The sequence below is a fragment of the Myxocyprinus asiaticus genome, chromosome 36, assembly GCF_019703515.2.
Source record: "Myxocyprinus asiaticus isolate MX2 ecotype Aquarium Trade chromosome 36, UBuf_Myxa_2, whole genome shotgun sequence".
NCBI lineage: Eukaryota > Metazoa > Chordata > Actinopteri > Cypriniformes > Catostomidae > Myxocyprinus > Myxocyprinus asiaticus.
This window is the reverse complement of record NC_059379.1, coordinates 10,222,770-10,244,117: the sequence shown is the minus strand read 5'-3', so window position 1 is coordinate 10,244,117 and position 21,348 is coordinate 10,222,770. Positions and strand designations below refer to the sequence as shown.

General features: G+C 38.6%; 2 protein-coding genes across 6 annotated transcripts in view; both read right to left on the bottom strand.

Moving 5' to 3' along the window:
* The window catches only part of cep131 (centrosomal protein 131), a 34,209-nt gene extending 25,077 nt beyond the window's left edge, over positions 1–9,132 (bottom strand). For both annotated transcript variants that reach the window (XM_051674112.1, XM_051674113.1), the window contains exons 1-11: positions 9,002–9,132; positions 7,920–8,119; positions 6,976–7,070; positions 3,492–3,603; positions 1,973–2,100; positions 1,348–1,452; positions 1,013–1,186; positions 736–853; positions 473–589; positions 221–374; positions 58–137 (exon numbers count right to left, since the gene is read on the bottom strand). In XM_051674112.1, the coding sequence (XP_051530072.1) occupies positions 58–137; positions 221–374; positions 473–589; positions 736–853; positions 1,013–1,186; positions 1,348–1,452; positions 1,973–2,100; positions 3,492–3,603; positions 6,976–7,070; positions 7,920–8,108 (1,272 nt within the window). In that variant the 5' untranslated portion in view covers positions 8,109–8,119; positions 9,002–9,132. The remainder of the gene's footprint in view (positions 1–57; positions 138–220; positions 375–472; positions 590–735; positions 854–1,012; positions 1,187–1,347; positions 1,453–1,972; positions 2,101–3,491; positions 3,604–6,975; positions 7,071–7,919; positions 8,120–9,001) is intronic.
* Positions 9,133–9,769: 637 nt separating this feature from the next.
* LOC127426925 (E3 ubiquitin-protein ligase rnf213-beta-like) overlaps positions 9,770–21,348 on the bottom strand; it is a 41,978-nt gene continuing 30,399 nt past the window's right edge. The window contains exons 47-63 of one of the 4 annotated variants that reach the window (XM_051674086.1): positions 21,029–21,139; positions 20,462–20,704; positions 19,502–19,583; positions 19,344–19,378; positions 19,006–19,254; positions 18,074–18,239; positions 17,649–17,734; positions 17,237–17,461; positions 16,531–16,663; positions 16,322–16,402; positions 14,980–15,160; positions 14,661–14,862; positions 14,411–14,572; positions 13,615–13,812; positions 13,328–13,417; positions 11,649–11,824; positions 9,770–10,316 (exon numbers count right to left, since the gene is read on the bottom strand). In XM_051674086.1, coding sequence (XP_051530046.1) covers positions 10,181–10,316; positions 11,649–11,824; positions 13,328–13,417; positions 13,615–13,812; positions 14,411–14,572; positions 14,661–14,862; positions 14,980–15,160; positions 16,322–16,402; positions 16,531–16,663; positions 17,237–17,461; positions 17,649–17,734; positions 18,074–18,239; positions 19,006–19,254; positions 19,344–19,378; positions 19,502–19,583; positions 20,462–20,704; positions 21,029–21,139 — 2,556 coding nt within the window. In that variant the 3' untranslated portion in view covers positions 9,770–10,180. Of the gene's footprint in view, positions 10,317–11,648; positions 11,825–13,327; positions 13,418–13,614; positions 13,813–14,410; positions 14,573–14,660; positions 14,863–14,979; positions 15,161–16,321; positions 16,403–16,530; positions 16,664–17,236; positions 17,462–17,648; positions 17,735–18,073; positions 18,240–19,005; positions 19,255–19,343; positions 19,379–19,501; positions 19,584–20,461; positions 20,705–21,028; positions 21,140–21,348 lie in introns of those variants that run through there. The other 3 variants (XM_051674087.1, XM_051674088.1, XM_051674089.1) reach the window with 3 other exon arrangements.

The window sequence follows — 21,348 nt, the reverse complement described above, 5'->3', positions numbered from 1 at the left end:
CTTTAACTTTTGGTTCACAGCTGGTGGGATTAAAAGCGCTTTGGGGTGAGGGATTACCTGAGAGCACTGAGATCCTCTGCTTAGTGAGCCAGCGGGTGACACAGCCCTCAGATTCGTCACATCATCCACACTGGAATCTGAAGAAAGACACACCTTGAGACTCACACTGCTATATACTACTAGAATTAGGTACAGACATGTGACCCAGTAAAAATCGCACCTGTGTTCTTAGCCTTGACGTCAGTGGGAGAAGCGGGTGAACACTTGGTGAGTTTTTTACGCCCCACTTTCCCAGCATGCCTCAGTGCCTCTATCTCCTCCTCTGCAATCTGCTGCACCTCTGCAGCACGTTGCGCTCTTTTCTGCTGAAGCTCCTGTTTTGAACAAAAATACACACAAATTCACATAAATAGCACACTTATCAGTGAGAAAACTGTAACTGTGCTAAGAAGGACTACAATTATTGTTGCACCTGTATTGCAGTAAGTCGAGCCAGACGAGCTTTCTCCTCTCTGATGCGTTTACGCTCATCATCCTTCTTCTTCAGTGACTCTGCGGGTTTTTCCTCCTCTGCTCTCTGCTCCCTTTCCTATGGAAAATACACCAAATCACTCACAAGAATGTAAAATAGGCTATCTAGTTTAACCCTAGGATTGAATGGCGCCCACTGCAAGTCTTCATTTTAACCGCAGTAGAGTGAGAATTAATCATAATTGACACGATCAAATACTTTACCTTCTTTTTGGATGCGAGGAGGTGTTTGATCGTATTCTCATTGGCTCGCTTTCTGTTGGCATGGCAACGATACCAACGTTGGATGATAATAGCAGCATGGTTCACCTGTTGAATAAACCTGTAAAAAGAGAGTTTATTTGTTTATAAATGTGCAGAAGTCATTTGTAGAGAGTTGCAAACATATAATAATAATAATAATAATAATAATTTAAATAGCTTATCATGTCACAGAAAAACAAGAAAGACATGATCATGATCATTATGGGGTATTGCTGACCTCTCAGCCTCCTCTTCGGTCACCTCTCGTCTGCACGGCTGACCTGGGCTTCGGGGGCTCGAGGGGGCGTTGTTGTTGGAGCCTGATGATGCCGAGAAGTTCTTCTGAGACTTAGTGAGAGAACCACTCACGTCTAATGTCACATCATCATTTACTGTGGCTTTGATGATGTTACTGTTCAAACAGAGGGAGAGAAATTCAGAGAGAAAGCAAAGAGTGTAAATGTGTGAACCAATATGGACACAGAATCCTTAAGCACAACTGGAGCACAAGGACTCATGTTTAAGAATAGTTCACACAGTTGAGCAATCATTTTAAACTAATAATGGACCTACTTGAAGGAGGGCTTCTGATTGGAGCTCTTGGGAGTAAGGGGCTTCTCTGAGTGGTTGTTATGAAGGATGGGGGTCACTGAGTTACCCACAGCTGCTTTATTGCTCCTGAAAGGAATTAAACATACAGACATCACCACACTGAAATACACGTTACACCCATGTTACAAAAATGTTGCAACACCATACATAATTACTATATCTCATATATATTAATATAATATAATATAACATAACATAATATAATATATGCAGATGAAAAGGCTTTTAAGAAAGCAAAACACAAAAAAGACAAACAGACCCAAACAGGAGGTAGCTGGTGTTTTACAATAGCTATAAACAACCGAACAAAGACATTTTAAAATATGAGTTTGTTATTTAACAGCCAACCCACCCATACCAGATTAGCCATGTGTTTTTATTTTATTCACTTATATTTCAATCCCATAAAGTCAAAACAATTTCAGCACTCTTTTCCAGGATGCAAGCTTATGTTTGGTTTGAAAAGCATGAAAAAAGGTGTAAAGTGAATCTGATGTCCGTGTTTCAGCCGTTATGGCGACCATAGGTTATAAACGCTACCCATTAGGACACATTGTCTAAGTGCTGCAAGAAAATGGCCTTCCACCTGTTGTTGGCAGTGAAGTTGGCAGCCAGAGAGACCCCGGCTTCCCTCTTCTTTAGTCCCGTAGGAGAATCCATACTGCAGGTACTATGAGAGCTGCTGGGCACAGGGAAGACTCTCGGCTGGTCATCCTGAAAGCAACAAGATGTCATGCAAGGACAGGCAAAACTCCATTACATAATTTTACCACTGTTTAATGGGATAGTTCACCCAAAAATTAAAATCCTCTCATCATTTATTCACCCTCATGCCATCCCAGATGTGTATGACTTTCTTTCTTCAGCAGAACACATTTGAAGAAAAATATAAAAATATCTTAGCTCAGTAGGTCCTTAAAATGCAAGCGGATGGTGATCAGACTTTTGAAGCTCCAAAAAGAACAGACAGTCAGCATAAACATCATCCATACGACTCCAGTGGTTAAATTCCTGTCTTCTAAAGTGACACGATCGCTACTAGTGAAAAAAATATCTATATTTAAGTACTTTTTAACTATAAATCATTGCTTCTGATCAGCAGCAGTATGCGCGTGCGACGTAATCGTTTGTGTATATTCATGTGAAAACTGACCCACATGCGACAACCCCGGAAGAGCAGCGCTGTTTACAACTGAGGAGGAGGAATGCTGTACAGAAGCTTCATTGGTTTTGGTTTGAATCTGTATTTGCATCTGTATGTTTGCTCACAATGGTGCATTTGTGTGCTTATCCTGGATGTCCCAACCGAGAAAAAAACGTAACATGCCAACACGAATTCATCACACGAGAGACTGCGTGAACTCTGCGCTCTTGTGAATGCGCATACTGCTGCTGACCGGAAGCGAAGATTTATAGTTAAAAAGTACTTAAATAATGGTCTTTTTTGCACAAAAAGCGATCGTGTCGCTTTAGAAGACATTAATTTAACTGCTGGAGTTGTATGGATGATGTTTATGCTGACTGTCTGTGAATTTTGGAGCTTCAAATGTCAGATCACCATCCACTTGCATTTGAAGGACCAACTGAGCTAAGATATTTTTCTATTTTTCTTCAAATGTGTTCTGCTGAAGAAAGAAAGTCATAAACACCTGGGATGGCATGAGGGTGTAAATGATTTGGAATTTTTATTTGTGGGTGAACTATCCCTTTAAGGCCTCCTGAGTGCAAACCTGTTGTGCAGCAATTGTTAATATGTTATACAATTGACATTCGTTATACAAACTATAAGATGGGTCAATATTACCTTATATTACCAATATTACCAATAAAATCTACCTTTATAAGCATGGTTTCCACCAAAATACCATTGTTACTACATTTATGGTTACGGCTGACCAAAAATATTAATGACTTGTCTTGCACTAACCATATTTATTTCCGATAAAATATTCTCTATGATGAGAATGTCTCTCCCCTTAATATCACCTATATCGGTTTAGCAAGTAGCAAATTATGGACACACAATAATGATAACCAAAATGACTAATTTTAGGGGTGCTGTGTGGGAGATGTGACAGAGCAGTGGCTTATGGTGTGGCTAGTACCAGGATGTTCCAGGTAGTTTGGTCTTTGGACGTCTTGGTGAGGCTGGCCAGTTTCCTGCGTCCATCAGTGCTGCTGTTGAACAGAGCCAAGAAGTCTTCTGTCTGGCCTTCACTGCAATAATATACAGAGAGCGAAAGACAAGGAAGGAAGAAGAGAGAGAAGTGTTATACAATAAACACGATAAGCATTGTATACCGCATGATACTCAAGCTTGGGGCTGACAGGAACAATATTGCCAACAAGGGCAAATATTGAAGGTTCAACTAAAGTTAAAAAAGTAAGACGCTGACTACAAAAATGTGATTGCAAAACTCTCCACCATGGTGCTAGGCTTTTGTGTGTGGTTGCCAAAATGTTACTTTTCAGTTGCTAATGTGTCCTCATTGCTAGGTTGTTGGTAATGTGGTTGCTTGCTAGCCCAAGTCAAAATAGCCCAACCCCAAGACTCCATGATACTCTGGTCCCTAAATATGGCTCCTGTATGGGATTTTTCACCCAATTTCTGTCTGCTCATTGAAAATTATAAATAATATAATTCATGTCCGTACTAACACAAATCCCAAACAAGTTATGTGCCATTATTGCAAAGCTCTCAAATCCTCAATTCTGATTGGTCAATCACGCCATCCAGTGCTCTGACTGACTGAACATCTGGAAATATTTAAGTGATATTTCAACTGTTATGCAGGTATTGCGAGTCATCTAACTGCTCATTTCACTTTGTGTACCATCTCTACAAGTAAGTTAATTTAATAGCAAGTTAATTTAATGGTTTCAATTCAATATTTCTTGTCCATTTACTTATTTGCCAAGTAGTTGTGTAATTAATGGCATAATGAGCAGGAAAACGGCCATTTTCGATATATGAACAGTAACAGTACACAGGCACAAAGCAGAGGTTGAATTCCTCTGTTTCTGGAGACTCCATCATCTCTTTCTTCTCAGATAATAAATATAATTTCAAAGCAAATCAATATTTCATGACCATTTATTTATTTGGTTGGTAGCCATATAATAAGCAGGATAATATACAGTCAGCCAGTCTTTATTGCAAAACAAACCTCTTCAGGTTGATAAAAGACCACTCTGTTGGGGTTTATTTTACAACAACGACATGCTGTTTGGACATTACCCCTTACATTTTAATACTCAGTATTACGGTAACAGGATTGTTCAAATCCATATCCCTGTAAGCAGCTATAAGCAGTGCTTGCCTCAGAATAAGCACCACAAATAACACACACAAAAAAAAAACAGCATTAGGAACTGTAGTCTAAGGTTCAAACCAGTGCCTCAATTAAATATTAGAAAAATATAGTAATTTTTACTTATTCAGTACAAAAACAGGGTCAAATCCAGTCCAGAGACCAGACATCTATCTCTAACTCTGCCCCAGTAAAAACAACCAGACTATCTTGGCTAAACATGTCAGATGAACAAAAAAAGGCCCTGTTTTGGAGGTGACAACAGCTGATTTGTGCCCACACTAGAGGCCTGCTACAGCAGAGGCTGCTTTAAAAGGGGCAGATGTCCACAAGCACATGGCAATCACGTCTCCCTTTGCATTCAAATTCCACCAAACGTTCAACGTGCAGTCTGACCTGCCACATCAGCGTCTGTGCTAGCGACGTCAGTGTGCATATGTGAGTGGTTTGGGGTAGATGGGGCACCTTCCATCAGCTGGTCCAAAGAAAATCAATTCAAGAGCCACGTTCCTCCACATTTCAAACAATTCAGAGTGAAGAGAGGTCATGAAATGACAGTTATTAAAAACCAGTAGGAAAGGGGGGAGGGGTATTAGGTTGTTCTTCATTTAAAACTCCTGTGGCATCCCAGGATGCAATGGAAGGGGAGGGCAGGGCTGGCAGCTGCTGGACAAAAGAATTTCAGTGTGCACACACTTCTCCTTTCACTGCGTCCTTATTTGAGTGAAACCGGAGACCCCGGATCCACTCTTGACAAAGCTGAGCCCACCCCCTTGTTTCTTGTCTTGTGCTGCAGCCATCGGGCCACAATAGCTGGGGAGAACCACAATCACTCAACCCCCAGCTGCTGCTGCTTTAAGGGTATAAACCCCCAAACCTTTAAGTCTAGGGGGTGATCATCCAGGCATACAATAGACATGCAGGCATGTGTACTAGACCTGAGCTTGCACGAACATGCCATCGTTGCAAAAACATCATACATATTGAATATGCTGTCAGTTAACAGGCATACAGTATGAATGCACATAAATGAATGTTTTCTCACACATACCCTTGAGGATAGGCCATTTCAAAGGTCTATTTTGGACTGCAAAGAACAGCTGGCATATGTTGATGTAGCTTGCGTTCATCTCATGAATACAAGTCTGGATCAAATTTCACCCCAAAATCAAATCAAAATTCCAAATTCGAATTACTGTAATGTGTTTATTTTCAATGACCAGGTTTTCATCCACTTAAGAAAGCGGTTTATTCCAGGATTTTTGCAGAAAGTGGCATTCTGAAAGGTCATGTAAATGAGAATGCTGTTTTCCTTATGCCGTTAAAGGGATTAAGACCCACGTTTCTCCCAGAGAATGCAGCTAATGTGGTCATATAAACACATAAGCAGCGTTCGTAAAGGTTTTTGCATGTGCGTGGAACAGACCAGATAACAAACATCATAGGATGGAGCCCAACAACAAGTCAACACAGCGGAAAGAATTCAACATTTCTGGGAGTACAGTGGGAAAAGGACATCCACTATAAACTATACCCATTTGTACACACCATGTAAAATACTGTACAATGAGGGAGTCCAAGAGTTTTACATAAGAGGGAAGCCCCACTATTGCAGCGCAATTCCGCTGCAGGTCACGATAGAAAGTTAAGTAAACAAACACAGCAACAACTCTGAAATATCTGGAAAGAAAGCGAAGCAACGGAGCAGAGAAATTAGGTTGCTGTGGATAAAGCTGCTTACTGACCGAGCCGCATGTATACGGGAGTATACATGTTTAAGAGTTCATCGCTTATACAGTAAATGTTAACGGGAATGCCACTTTCTCGCAATAAAACACTTTCTGTTGTCCATGTAAACATAGTCAATGGTGATCCTACTACTGTAAATTAATTGACTTTATTACAGTAAATAATGACTATTATACAATGAGTTATTATATTTAAATCATATTTAAATTGTACTGCCATGATTTATAAATACTCGACAAATTAAATAATATATAATTGTTTTGCATTATAATAATGACAATAGGAATTTTTTGCATTACAGTACTGAGAAATAGTGGGGAGATGTGCTTAATAGTCATAATAGTCATAAATTGTCCTTTACTAGTCCTAAAATTAGGTTTAATTTTCTATTTGCAAATATAATTAATCCATTCAATTTTGAGGGTGAAATATGACCCAGACAAGATTGACTCACTTATCCTCTGCAACATTTGCAGCTCCAGCAGGAGAACTTAAATGGCATGACCAGGAATGACAGATGGTTCTGTACCTGGGGCTTGTGTTGGCCTGCTGGTTCACCTGTGTGGTGCTGTTAGACCGTCGCAGGTTTTTAATTGCTCGTGAGCTTCCCAATCCAGAATCCGTCTGTCAGCAAAAGAGAGTGATAAACAGTAATAATGGCATTCTAGACCTACTACAGACTATTAAGCAGGTGTTAAAACACTACTAAATGTGCAGTTAATTCATTCATGAGATATTTCTACCTGACATGAACCATATAATGACTTTTGTTGGCACAACCTACTGTAGTCAGGTTGATTCAATCATATTAAATAATACTTTTGACTTGAATAAAATGTTTTGTCAGGTCACTTAAAATGTGCCTCATGTGGTATCATCTACATTAACTGGTTTTATTCGAGTCAACATGACTAAATTAACCTGACTACATTAGGTTACACTAACAAAAGTAATTTTTATGGGTTAGATCAAGTAAAAATGGATTCTGAAGGTAACAATTGCATGTTACAACTTTTACAGTGTATGAAATATAGACATTTGCATTTGTCTAAATGCCTAAAACAATGAGCAAAACAACAACAACATCAACAACAAAAAACACACTGTAATTATAATGCTCTCGATTGGTGCTGCCAACAAAATGCATGACAGTTTATATAGAGTTCACTATGTAAGATCGCTCTTTATCACACATTCAGTCTCAGAGTGAAAATCGTGGGGTAGACAGTCCAGTTGTATGTTTTTATGTTTAATAGATTTGCATGGTAATGGCAAAAGAGCATGCATCTATTCTGGACGAACACACCGTAACCTGTTTGTTCTAATCACTCTGAGGTGTTATGCAAATACACATTTATAACCATCAGTGGTCATACAACCCTCTTATTCAAGAGGCTCATAAAACACACGATAATACAAAACAGTGTGAGATGTAATTATCTCGTCAATCATTACATAATCATCCAGACTCACCAACGTGTTACGTTTTCCCTGTCCGTCACTGGTCGCGGACACAGATATGGACCGAGAGAAGTGTTTCCCTGGGGAAGCACTGCTGGGTCTGCGGCCCATCATGAGCTGAGAGCCGGTCAAGCTGAGGTCCAGTACATCTCCTGCCGGTCCGGCCTGGATGGAGGCGGATGGACTACGAGTTGTATGCATCCTTATGTAGACTAATGGACATAGAATATGATTTGGTCATACAACACTTACACACAAAGGGTGTAAAATGTATGCCATTACAATACACAACAGGTGGTGCTGAATACTATGTATCCTATAGACCAAAAGCAGGGGGAATACACTAAATAATGGCAATTCAGTATTTTATGCCTGTACTATTATACTGGAAAAGATGCCATTAGATAGCAAAAGCAAAATCATCCACAGGTGGTTTGTTTCCATGGTAACAGATCCAATGGATATACAGTACACTGTCCATGACACAGCAACATATATCTCAATACTGCATGGTTTATGTATAGAAACAGCACAATGATTAACAAAACATATCAGCAAGTTACTAAATGCAATACTATAGATGTTGTATGTGTAAAAGCAATATTCTTAGTATGCAGTTCACATAAAACAGTATTCTCTATAGCCATCTTAAGACTGAATCAGATACTAAATCTATCAGCGACAGATCAGTTGAAGAAAGCTGTCAAAAAAGATCAGATTTAATTTTAAAAAAAGCTTTTAATTTATGTTAAAATAAACTAAATCTAAATAAAACCCAATTCACCTAGTCTTTATATCATGATTACCTACAGTTCAGAATAACAACAAACATTTGTTTAAAGAAAGACGTTTAAACCAAAGGCCTCCTTCAGTTTAAGATGAGATGAATGTCAATACACAATACATTGCTATATAGATACTTGCAAATATATAGCAATAGGATATTTTGTTTATAGTTTCTGTACATTAAAATAAGATTGCTTTGACATTGGTTCTGTTATGGCGAAACTGTCTTTTCTTACACAACTTTTGGCTAGCTTCGCTTTATAATCACGATGAAAACTACTGGTGTAAACTGTCAATCCAATGCTTACCTCCTCTAAACTGTCCACATCGGATAAAGGAACTGTCTTTATTCAAATAAGAGCGTGTTTATTCCCGTTTGGAGCGTCTGACAGTGATTTCTCATCTGCTTCCAACTCCTCATCGCAACATCTTCTCATTGGCAACCAGAAAACACACCGGCGCCCCTCCCATTGAGAGTTCCGATTGGTGGAGGTAGGAACGAGTCAGTGGTCTGATTGGCAGCTCTGTTGTGTCTCTGATGCATGCTGGGTGAAGAGGCGTGGCGAAAGTGCAAGGTTGGTAGGCGTGTAGTACTGGTGGCAGATGTGGCGTCAATTTCAGTCAGCGAGATAAATAATTCAGTTTATGATGATGACTTATTGTGAGGGAGTTTAAATCCTTTAAATAAATGCCATGTGCTAACACACTAATTATGCTAATAATAAGAATTATTAATATATAATAAATATATATATATAAATATTCGATATTTATTGTAATGTAATATGCATATAACTTCAATGAAAAAATAGCTCATTAAATAATTGTAGCTAATTTTGTGGGAATTTAAAAAGTCCCTTAAATAGATGTCATGTTTTATCACTAGTTACGCCAATAATTAAAATGCTTAAAATAAAAATATTAAAATTCTGTATGTATTATAACATAATACGCATAGTATTTCAATGAAAGAGTTCATTAAATAATTGCAGCTAATTTTAGTAGTTTCTTGTACATTGTAGCTAAAAATAACTAAATCTTTTATGCTTAAAATAAATTTCTCACTCTGTAAAAGCTCTACTGATCAGTAATACAACTTTATTTTGCCCCAATTAAAACAAACGGTGCTTAATAAAAAATTAAAAAAAGACAAGCTGCTACAACAATATTTGTTCAATTAATTCTTGGTCCATAAATAATCAAAGAAGCATACAAATCATTAAAACATTAAAGTGCTCGACTTTATGAAGACATATTCACAGTCTAAACATATTGTATTCAATCTATTGTATTAACAAAAACAATAAATCAAAAGAAAGACTTAGGCTGTTGGAATGACAATCTCTACCAAGAATTAATTTTTAGCAGAAATAACAAAGGCAGCAACATCTGAATGATCTCAAACCTGAACTATTTACATTTGCATTAATCACTTGTTCCCATAATTGATTTATTCCTGTTAGGTTTGGCACAGACAGAGGTACATTTCATCGTTTAAATTCCACTGCATGTTTCCAAATTTCTGCTGCTTTAGCTAGGGTAATTTCCTCTGGAAGAATGTCTAGACCAGGACAAGATGTGATGTTCTTCTCCTCCAAATGGGATTCCATGGTGGACCTGATGCTATGTAGTGGGGCAGATAAAGAGAGGGGAGGGTTTTCAGTGTTTGGTGAGCTTTAGGATCAACAGTTAGCATTGGAATCTATTGTTCTCAGCACACACATTCCTTTTCTCTCTCTGACCAGCTGCCTGCTCAGTAGGTACCCATAGTGGGACACACTGACAGATGGGAGCCTGGAGGGGTCAAAGTGTGCCTCTCTTAGGTCTAAAGCCCAAAGGTCCCTGGGGGACCACTGGGTTTGGGAGGTCTGCATTGTTGTGATTAAGAGTGCCCATTCTGGGTACAAGCTTAAAGAAAAGATGTCTCTTTGTGTTTGTGTAGGGCTTGATATTACACGTTAAAGGATCCTTTTTGGTGTGTTTGCTTACAGAGGTGAAAAACATTTCCTGACTTTAAGTTTAAGAAAAATTCCCCTGAATAAAGTCATTTGAAGAGTATGATATTCTGGACTGGCTTGATGTTCACTTAGCCGTGGGCGTAGAATACGCAGGGGATGTGGGGGACGTGTCCCCATCACTTTCAATAAAACCAAAGTTCCACCCCTGCATTTTTTCATGGTGGGAAAAGTGTTTACGCTGTGTCTTTCATATAGCAAATGACTAAATGTGTAAATGCAGAAGTTAATATTCCCTGGTCAATCATATAATTAATTCAATTAAAAATTTGAATCAATTGACAGCCTTAAAAATATATGTCTTATATATTTATGTTTGTCTTGCACTAAACATTCTGTCCCCCTCACGTTTGAAATGATTGCTATGCCCCTGCACTTAGCAGTTCCACAAGCTAGATATAAAAAGTCATATGCTTCAGTATCATGTTCTGAAATTGATCACCGCATGGCTTTCTTGAATATATGATTGTAATTGATCAATAGCAGTATTCTGCTGTCAAATATTTTTGTATAATGACTGCTAAACTGTAGAACTGACTGACTATCCTACATGGCTGTGCCAGATTTATATATTTCGATTTCAAATCAAATAAATATTTTATGTGCATTTATCTATTTATTTATTAGGTAAGTAGCCATGTTATAAGCAGGATAATGTACAGTCAAATGTTCATGATTGCAAAACAAATCCCTTCAGGGTTATACAAACTTTCTTCTCTGTATCGGGGCCCTGATTTTTTTCTTCACAGTAATGAACTGCTGACTGCACATTACAGCTCTGCTAAAATCTGCCATCTGACATATGTGAGAAAGGTTGTTAGGCCTACTTTCCCTTTTGTGGTTAGTTTGTCTCAACAAAACACACACTCCCAAATTAGTCCAAAAGGCTGTAATCCAGAAGGTTGGGCTGCAGGGTTAAAAAATACAAATCAGTTCTTACTCCCAGTGTGGAGCGAAGCCATCTTCCACAGTGCTGTTGGTCTTGAGTTGAAGGATCTCATGCAGTTCCAGAGAGAGAATATCAATGTCTGTGACTCCAAGGAAAACCTTCACCTCCTTTCTCTCTTCTGTAGTTAGTTTGTCTCTAAACTCTTTAGACAGCTGCTGGAATGGATCCTGTGAATTGTGCATTGGTATATTGAAAGTAATTAAAGAGACAGTGACATACCTCCTAAGACCAATAAAGATGAAAACTTTATTATTATGTTCTGGAATGATGATGGAAAAACCTGAAAAATACCTGACAACACAAAGTTGATTTCTGTCATTATGCAACATTTAACTGAACAATCAGATATCTTGCCTAGCTATTCAAAGATACTGTGTTAAACAGTCTTTGAACTGTTGACTGTGGCACACGCTCAGTAATTAAAACTTGGCACACTTTGACCAACACTTTCCCTTGGATTTACAACTCTCATATATCCACTCTCTCTACCCTGTTAAGGGTCAAACAGAGAGGTCACCAGAGGTTAGTGGTAATGGGGTCAGATTAGTGACATTCTAAATAGCTGAGCAGAAAGGGGCTTTTTTTATTGGATCCTATTGTGTGCAAGAAGAGATTAGCTGCCTATGCAAGGGATTCATTAAAGTTATTTGTACATATTGCATTTTAAACTAAACAAATTATCTTGCTTTATTTAATGGGATTATTTTGAGCAATGATTACATTTTGTAATTAGTTTCAAAGCATAGACTACTTTCTATTGGCTCCTAATGCATCTATATAATCCTAAACAAGTGGCTTGAGTTTAGAATTAAAGACACTGTTTCCACCTGGTTTTAAGATGCGTCTTGGGTGATCCGATCACATGTGGTTAGGTGTGGTTAGGTGAGGTGCTGTTTATAACTGGTCATTTAAATGCATCTTCTATGACCACTTGCGATTGGATTTTGGGGGGGGGGGGCACTCAGTTTCATGAAGACATACATCAATCACTATGTCAGTGTGTTCCTGCATGATAATAAACCGCAACGAAGTCATAGAAGATAGAGAAAGTGTGAAAAAACAGCACGCTATTTCTCCTTGATGCAGCTGAAAATTAATCTAACCACAAAATCAACATTTCGAACAGAATTGTCTGTTATTTTAGTGGATTACTTGCATTAACCTGAGTTGCAGATGTTCGTGCTTCTCATCAGTGTCCCTACATGTTGATATTAGACACACTGAAGAAGATCTGTGAAGTTCTCATGCTTGTGTGTGTATCCGCTTTTTCAATTTTTCCAACTGGACGGGTATTTCCTTTTAAACCACTCGTAACCAGCAAAGTTTAAACTCTTGTTTTAGCGCAGCGGTTGATTGACAGGCGAGGTGCTTCGCTGCTGCCGGGACACATACAGGATGGATTAGCGTTTACACATCAAATGTGATGCGCTCAGATGCATTTTTGACCACTTACGTATGTGTTTTTGTGATCTGATCACAAAACGTTTTAGACCCCGTTTAGACTTGTATTTAGCGCTGACCACATGTAATCCGATCACCAAAAACGCATCTTAAAACCAGGTGGAAACAGGGTCAAAAATGTATAGGGAGCACAAAGTTAATATATGTTAGAAATTGAAACTGGAATGTAACTACTATGTAGTTAAACTGAAAATATACTGCCAGTTTACCTGTCCTCTCCTCATCATCTGTTCACTCTTCCAGCAGGTAAGGAACTGCCAGGTGGCCGTGCACTGACTCAGCCGGTTTTCCTTCAAAGCCTGAAACACAGGGTGGAATCAAATTACAGAAGTAGATCTGTACCCGCTTGGTTAAAGTTGCTCCAACAAGCAGTAAATAAAAAGTTGATATGAAGGCTTGTGACCAAATCGAAGCATAAGATTCACTAAGAACTGAGTATAAAGGGACAAGCCTGGTAAAAGTCCACTCAGTTAACTTTAATGTTTGAGTGTCTCACCTCAGCTATGTTGCTTGAGATGTGTTGGTCCATTTTCAGTGAGTCTATAAGATAGGATAGCAGCAGAACCTGTGGGTCTCCTCCAGTTTTACCCAGAAAACGAAGCCCAATCTCCACAGCATAAACTGCGTCACACACATCAGTGAATGAGCGCAGCATGGATCTCATGGAGCTGAGCACAGAGCCCTTTAGTGATTCCTGTCAAACAGATGGACAAAGTGAGGCTTCCTTACACAGTGATTTATTTTTTTCTAGAACATTCAAATTACACTCAGGAATATTAAAGTATGTGTATATATACAGTACTGTGCAAAAGTCTTAGGCATATAAGATGTTTCATAAAAGCATTTGTCTTAAGATGGTTATTTATATCTTCAGCTTTAGTGTCAATAGGAAATATAAATGTTAGACTCCCAAACATTACTTTTGCAAATACAAAAGATTAGAATAGAAGAACAGGGAGCCCTGCAACAGATGTCATGGCCCCCACAGAGCCCCCCACTGAACACTGAGTCAGTCTGAGATTACATATAGAGACAGAAGCAATTGAGACAGCCGAAATAGATAGAAGAACTGTGGTGAATTCTCCAAGAAGCTTGGAACATCCTATCTGCCAACAACCAAGAAAAACTGTGTCCAGTTATTATTTTTGAAGACATCCTCACTATGCAACATTTTTCACAAGTGCCTAAAACTTTTGCACTTGTGAAAATGTTGCATAGTGAGGATGTCTTCAAAAATAATAATTTTTGTTTATTATTATTTTTTATTTTTTTGCTTGATATTTAACACTTACAGTTAGCCAAGAAGGTCTACTGAGGCCTGCCATTTTTTGGGAAAAGTTAAGTGAATTGAAATAAAAGAGGCTGAAAAATATTGCCTGAGGTATTTTGGCTCTGACTTCATCAAGGACTTCTGAAAAATTCTGATGGTGTCTTCTCAGATACTTATCAGTGTCCTGCAAGGGAGATTTATAATTAGGAGTTTTTACGAGTATTTGGAAACCACTGAACACTAGCATGATTGAAAGGCTTAAAATTACTCACTGTTTGAATGCGTGGTTTGCCTGCAAAAAATCGTCTGCTGAGCTCTCTCTCAATAGCCTGATGATCATAGGAACTCACTGTTTGCTGGCCCTTCTCCAGTGTGTAATGGCAGTTAGCTAACACCAGTGGGATCAGCTCCCTCTCTGGGTGACACAGGGCTAGCTGACTCTCAGACAGTGCCATCAATGGCACTCCATAGTCACTGAAAGATGAAATGCAATTGTAATGCTTCAGTTAAATACATTTATACTTTAGCATAAAATAATCATACTATTCCATAAAACTGTTGCAATACAAACATTCACAAATACACACACACCTGTCTTCCTGGTGACAGAGTTTCCTGGCCTCTCTCACTAGACTGTTCTGAGTTTCAGACAGGAGATCTATGATCGCGTGGAGACATGAGCCTGGTCCATGACGACTGAGGGAGAGAAACTGCCCAGGACTATCTTTAGTCATGTCTTTTTCACATAGTGCACGGTCCAAACCCACTGAAGCTGGAATATTGAAGCATTCAACAGATTAAAGTGATAATTCACCCAAAAAAGAAAATTATCTCATCATTTACTCAACCTCATGCCATCCCAGTGTGTATGACTGTCTTTCTTCAGGAGAACACATTTGAAGAAAAATATGAAAATATCTTAGCTCAGTAGGTCCTTAAAATGCTTAAAATGCAGGTGGATGGTGATCAGACCTTAGAAGATCCACAAAGAACAGACAGTCAGCATAAACATCATCCATACGACTCCAGTGAATAAATTAATGTCTTCTAAAGCGACACAATGGATTTTTGTGCGAAAAAGATCAATATCTAAGTACTTTTAACTATAAAGCATCGCTTCCGGTCAGCAGCAGTATGTGCGTGTGAATATATCGTGTTGGTATATTGACGCGAGAACTGATGCATATGCAACACACCTGGAAGAGCAGCGCTGTTTACAAGTGAGAAGGAGGAACACTGTACAGAAGCTTTGTTGGTTTTGGTTTAAATCTGTATTTGTATCTGTTTGTTTACTCACAACGGTGCATTTGTGTGCTTATCCTGGTCGTCTCAACTGAGAGGAGAACGTGAGATTACATCCGTAACATGCCAACGTGAATACGTCACATGAGAGACCGCGTGAACTCAGCCCTCTTGCGCATACTGCTGCTGACAAATTTATAGTTAAAAAGTACTTAAATATTATGTTTTTTTGCACCAAAAGCAATCATTTCACTTTACAAGACATTAATTTAACCAGTGGAGTTTATGCTTATGCTGACTGTCTGGGATTTTTGGAGCTTCAAAGGTCTGATCACTATCCACTTGCATTTTAAAGACCTACTATTGAGCTAAGATATTTTTCTATTTTTCTTCATATGGGCTGGGATGGCATGAGGCTGAGTAAATGATGAGAGAATTGTAATTATTGGGTGAGCTATCCTTTGGTTTCACTATAATTCTGTTTGGCATCTTTTAACACTGAACAGTGGTTCACAGGGTTCAACAAAAACCAAAGAGCAGTTGCATAAAGCCGCATTTGTTTTTTTATGTCAGTCAATACATAAAATCCCTGAAAAATATACTGATAAATGTATACCTTTAATGCACTGTCACAAGTTGCTTTGGATAAAGGCATCTACCACATTAAAAATGCAAATCTCTCGCAGCTTACCGTTATTGGCTATTTCCATTCTGAGATGGTTCCACACCTTCATGAAAATCTCCACTCTTTCCGACAATTTCTTCTGATGGTCTATTTTCAATAACAAATTAAAATACACCAATGTCATAAATCTACATAAAGTGCATAAATTAATCAATTTGTTAATCTCCACCAGTGAGTAGAGGCAATGACAGTCATGTTGAATAAGCATGGCTAACCAGCAGGAATACTGTGTAGCAATGTAGCGATGGTGCGAGTCTGGGTTTCAGTGCCTGGAGGCAGCACTTTCATTAGATCAGACAACAGGGCAGCAAGAGCTGGCAAATGGACCAGCTGTCTCACACAGTGCAGCTTAAAAATACAAACACAAAAGTGGATGTATATTCAGAAACATGCTTTAAAGTCATTATGAAACGCAACATATTTTACTTGTTACGTGACATATTTTCAAGTAAGACAGGATTTAAAAAAAAAAAAAAAAAAAAAAAAATGTTGGGTGGAACTTGTTAATCCACAAAAAATTTCATTAATTGTGAAAGATGGTCTATATGACAGGTGGTTGGAGGGGTTGGAAGATAAGAGAGCTTGGTGATGTCAGCCAAATAGGAAAATCATTTTAAAGGTGGAGAAGTTATCGCATTTTGAAAAAAATTGTAAAGGCAAACATGTTTTTGTTTGGGTTTTTTTTTTTTTAATAACAAATACTTTGAGTTTGGGGCAGAACTACCTGTTTGTTCGACAATGGAAGACATGTTTGGTCATTATTTTTGCAATTGTATTTGATACTGCTAATGGCACACAAATTAAACATTGCCATTTTAAAAGAATGGACAATACAGCGAACAGCAAAATAATTTTAATTTTAAGAATAACTCTATCACCCATGAAAGAATGGCTAAAAATTATACATCTTTGTAAACTTACCTTATTGAGATAAAGGGTAAGCAGGGGTGCTTGACTCTGGTCTATTTTCTGGGAGAAGCTTTCCATCGTTAGGACAGGTGAAGGGCTCCAGAAGGCAGAGTTCTGGGTGGGGCAGTTAGTGGGGAGATGAAGGATTGTTTGAGGGTCTCCTCTCAGCACCTTCATCAGGGGGCTGCAATCAGCTGCAATCAGATCCTGAGCATTACCCAATGTCCTGTATAAATCCTAAAAATATACAAAGGCAAAGGCTCAGTTTAACCAGAGAAAAGTATAGAGTATGCATTTAGGTATGCTCTATGATTCATTGAACCATGCCCCCCCCCCCCCCCCCCCCACAAACACACACTTTTCAAATGGTTCCTACACCCCTGACATTCACTCACTGCATGCATTCTACAGTATCAAGACTGACCTGTAAAATAGGACTGATGACTGATTTACAGACTGTTCTCTCCCACTGCTCTCTGGACCTGCGTGACGATAGATTCAGGACATCACCTAGTGCAGAGAAAAGGTTATCAGTCACTCTGAAGTTAGAATTATGCTCTCAGTCTAAAAATGTTTTCGTCTTGCAGACAAAGCCACCATAGAAATAAAATAGGCCTATATGAAAGATTTTTTTGGTTCTTGTTGCAGACTTTCAGTTGAAGTAATTAAAGACAACACATCTGTCTCATGTAAACAATAAGCAACATTTGTAACATCCAGTTAGGTTTTCTGCTTACATAATTGGTTTGCACTTGTGGATAACTTCTACCATTCGTATGCATTAAAATGTAAGGCTACAGTGTCACAATTTCAAACATGCTTAACATTAGTCAAGTTCAATATTCAGACCTCTGGTGGTTTGTAGAAACCCGTTGAGGACAAGATGAACTATGATGGCAGTGTCGTCCATGTTAAGATTCAAAGTCTTCCCAAGAACTTTCATGTCCTTCTCAAGATGTTGCCAGAGGAACTCATATACATCATGTACAGTTGGATGAATCACAGATCTGATGCCCTGTGAAGAGCCAAGGCCGAAGTATAACTTCATGTTCCGGGTTCAATACAAGTTAAGCTCAATCAACAGCATTTGTGGCATAATGTTGATGACCACAAAAATAATTTTGACTCGTCCCTTCTTTTCTTTACAAAAAGCTACAATTTATGTTACAGTGAGGCACTTACAACGGAAGTGAATGGGGCAAATTTTTAGAGAGTTTATAAGAAGAAATGTGAAGCTTATAATGTTGTGAAAGCATTTACATTAATTCTTCAGTTAAAACTATTATTTGAGCTGTAAAGTTGTTTAAATCAACTTTTTACTGTTATTTAAGGGTTTTAGGGTTGACGTCGTTATGTCGTCATGGCAAAAAGTGGTAAAATTGGATATCATTTTGCAAAGAGAAGGTTAGTAAGTGATTTTATCACACTCAAATCATGTTAACATGCATATTGTTTACATCTAGAGGCTATATTTTTCAAACAGTGAGTATTTGAACATTTATGGACTGGCCCCATTTAATTCCATTGTAACCCAGATTTTTGCTTTTTTTTAAAGAAGGGACAAATCCAAAAAAATGTTTGTGGTAATAAATACTATGCCACAAATGCTGTTGTTTAAGTTAAACTTGTACTAAACCCGGAATATTCCTTTAAGTATTACTCAGCAATCAAGGAACTTTAACACAGTTATCCTTTGTTATGATAAAAAAGATGATAAAATGCAAACTTTCAAACATACTGCCCTTAAACATACCTGAGATAGCTACTTCAAACTATTTTACCTGCTGGTGGTGAATTGCGCCTTGCAACATGGCCAGGTGAAGACATAGACGGAGGATACAGGACTCTGCGAGAGACATATTCCTGTATGGGGCTTCTGAACGGTTCTCACCCTCCCCTAATATATGCCCTGGTCGTGTCATGTCTGAGACTCTATGGACTTGAGTAAAACCTTCCACCGGGTTATGTCTCTCGCCTCCTATAAGCACTCCACACTCTGCACATTTGGACAAAGCCATTGGTTTGCCACACTAAGGGATAAAAGATAATAATCACTTATTTCCAGACTCTAGTGTTCATACATGTCAATGAAAATGACAGAAAAAATTTGAGTTCTCACCTCTCCCACAAAGCAAGCATGATTGTTTTTACACACTACAGGGTAAAAAGAACAAATGAAATCTTTTATCCAACAGTAAACATCATAAAGCTGTATTTTTGCAAGTACTATTGTGATGGAGTAAGCATTTTAATCTCTCCAGGAAACATTATACTTACAGTACATTGACAGATTGCCATCTTGTAGCCACGCTCTGGCTTCAGTGGTGTGATCGTCTGGCATAGTTGGTAGAAAGGCTTCCTGAGGAAAAGCAGAGAAACAACCATTTTAATAATCATTGTGAATAAGGTCCAATATTGTTGCCAATTCCCTGTCCTGCTGCAACCTCTTTGCAAAGCATGCATTAATTTTCGACAGGTCCACAAAGCTATCTGCATTAACAGCTCAAACTGTTAATGTCAGACTGAAATTAACAGGGACCTTGCTTAAAATATACTTTTATCCCCTATTCTCCCAATTTGGAATGCCCAATTCCCACTACTTAGTAGGTCCTCATGGTGGCGCGGTTACTCACCTCAATCCGGGTGGCGGAGGACAAGTCTCAGTTGCCTCCGCTTCTGAGATGCCAATCTGCGCATCTTATCACGCGGCTCGTTGTGCATGACACCGCGGAGACTCCGCATGTGGAGGCTCATGCTATTCTCCGCAATCCACGCACAACTTACCACATGCCCCATTGAGAGTGAGAACCACTAATCACAACCACGAGGAGGTTACCCCATGTGACTCTACCCTCCCTAGCAACCGGGCCAATTTGGTTGCTTAGGAGACCTGGCTGGAGTCACTCAGCACACCCTGGATTCAAACTCGCAACTCCAGGGGTGGTAAGCGGCGTCAATACTCGCTGAGCTACCCAGGCCCCCACTAAAAATATACTTTAACCACTCTTTCCTCACATTTGGCAGAGCCGCAGGTACTACCCTACAGGCAGAAACAACACAACATTTGGCAAATATCTTGCATTTCTTATTCCTATTGATAGTTACATTAAAAATAGAATAGTATAATTTTATTCTGGTGTTTCTGGTGGTCCTTCCTTATTACTTCACTGTACAATTAATTTAAAAAACACAAATCCTACAAACTGTGGCTAATTAATTAGTGTGACTAAGCCTTACTGTCATGTTCTGAGGTTGAGAGGCAATGGAGTGGAGTGGGCTGAGCAGTCTGTTGCCACTGTGAAACACTGCACTAGCATGCACCAGGAGCTCCAGTAAAGAGCGACGCTGAGCAGGTACATCCGCATTGAGACTTAGGCGAGATCCTGGTCCTCCAATCTGATTGGATAAGAGAGCAGTGCAGAGCTCTCTGACATGTCCTGATGTGTTCTTTCTAAAAAAGTCTTCCAATAACTTTATCTCCTGTTGAGATAGGAAATAAAATCCTTCATTAATAATAAAACATTGTGGAAGAATTCTACATAAACCTCTATAGAAAAGAGTTGCAAAACTGCTTAAACAGGTACCCCAAATACATTGTTGTATAGCCAAAGCCTTGCTCTGCCATGCTGGGTGTTTTGCAATCTTAACCTTAAAAGTAAAGTGTGTAATTTCTGCCTCTTGCAGCACCAAACAGAATTGCAAAATATGATTTGTATCCAAACAGGATTCCCAAACAGTCCTACTCCCCCCTTTTGAAAAAATGGGTTTCATTTTTAATTCTCTATTTGTCAAACCAACTTTTACCTGTGTTTGAGGACGCATTTTTTTTTCAGATGACATGAGACGACAGGTGACCTGTCTGAACACAGCAAGAGCCAGCAAGACGCTTTTCAAAAAGCCTGAACTGCCCACTGCCTGAAAAAAAAAAAATTATACTCAATATTCAAGGACAATATAAAATCATACATCATATCAACATACATCTTTCCATAGTTTAACTCTCCGTAATTTTTTCCTAAATGTAAAACTTTTGAACAGAAAGAAAAGGTAAGATCAGAATAGCATTTCTGTTAGAACGATTTTAAAAATGTTATGGTTACAGTTATCGTTATATTTATCATTCC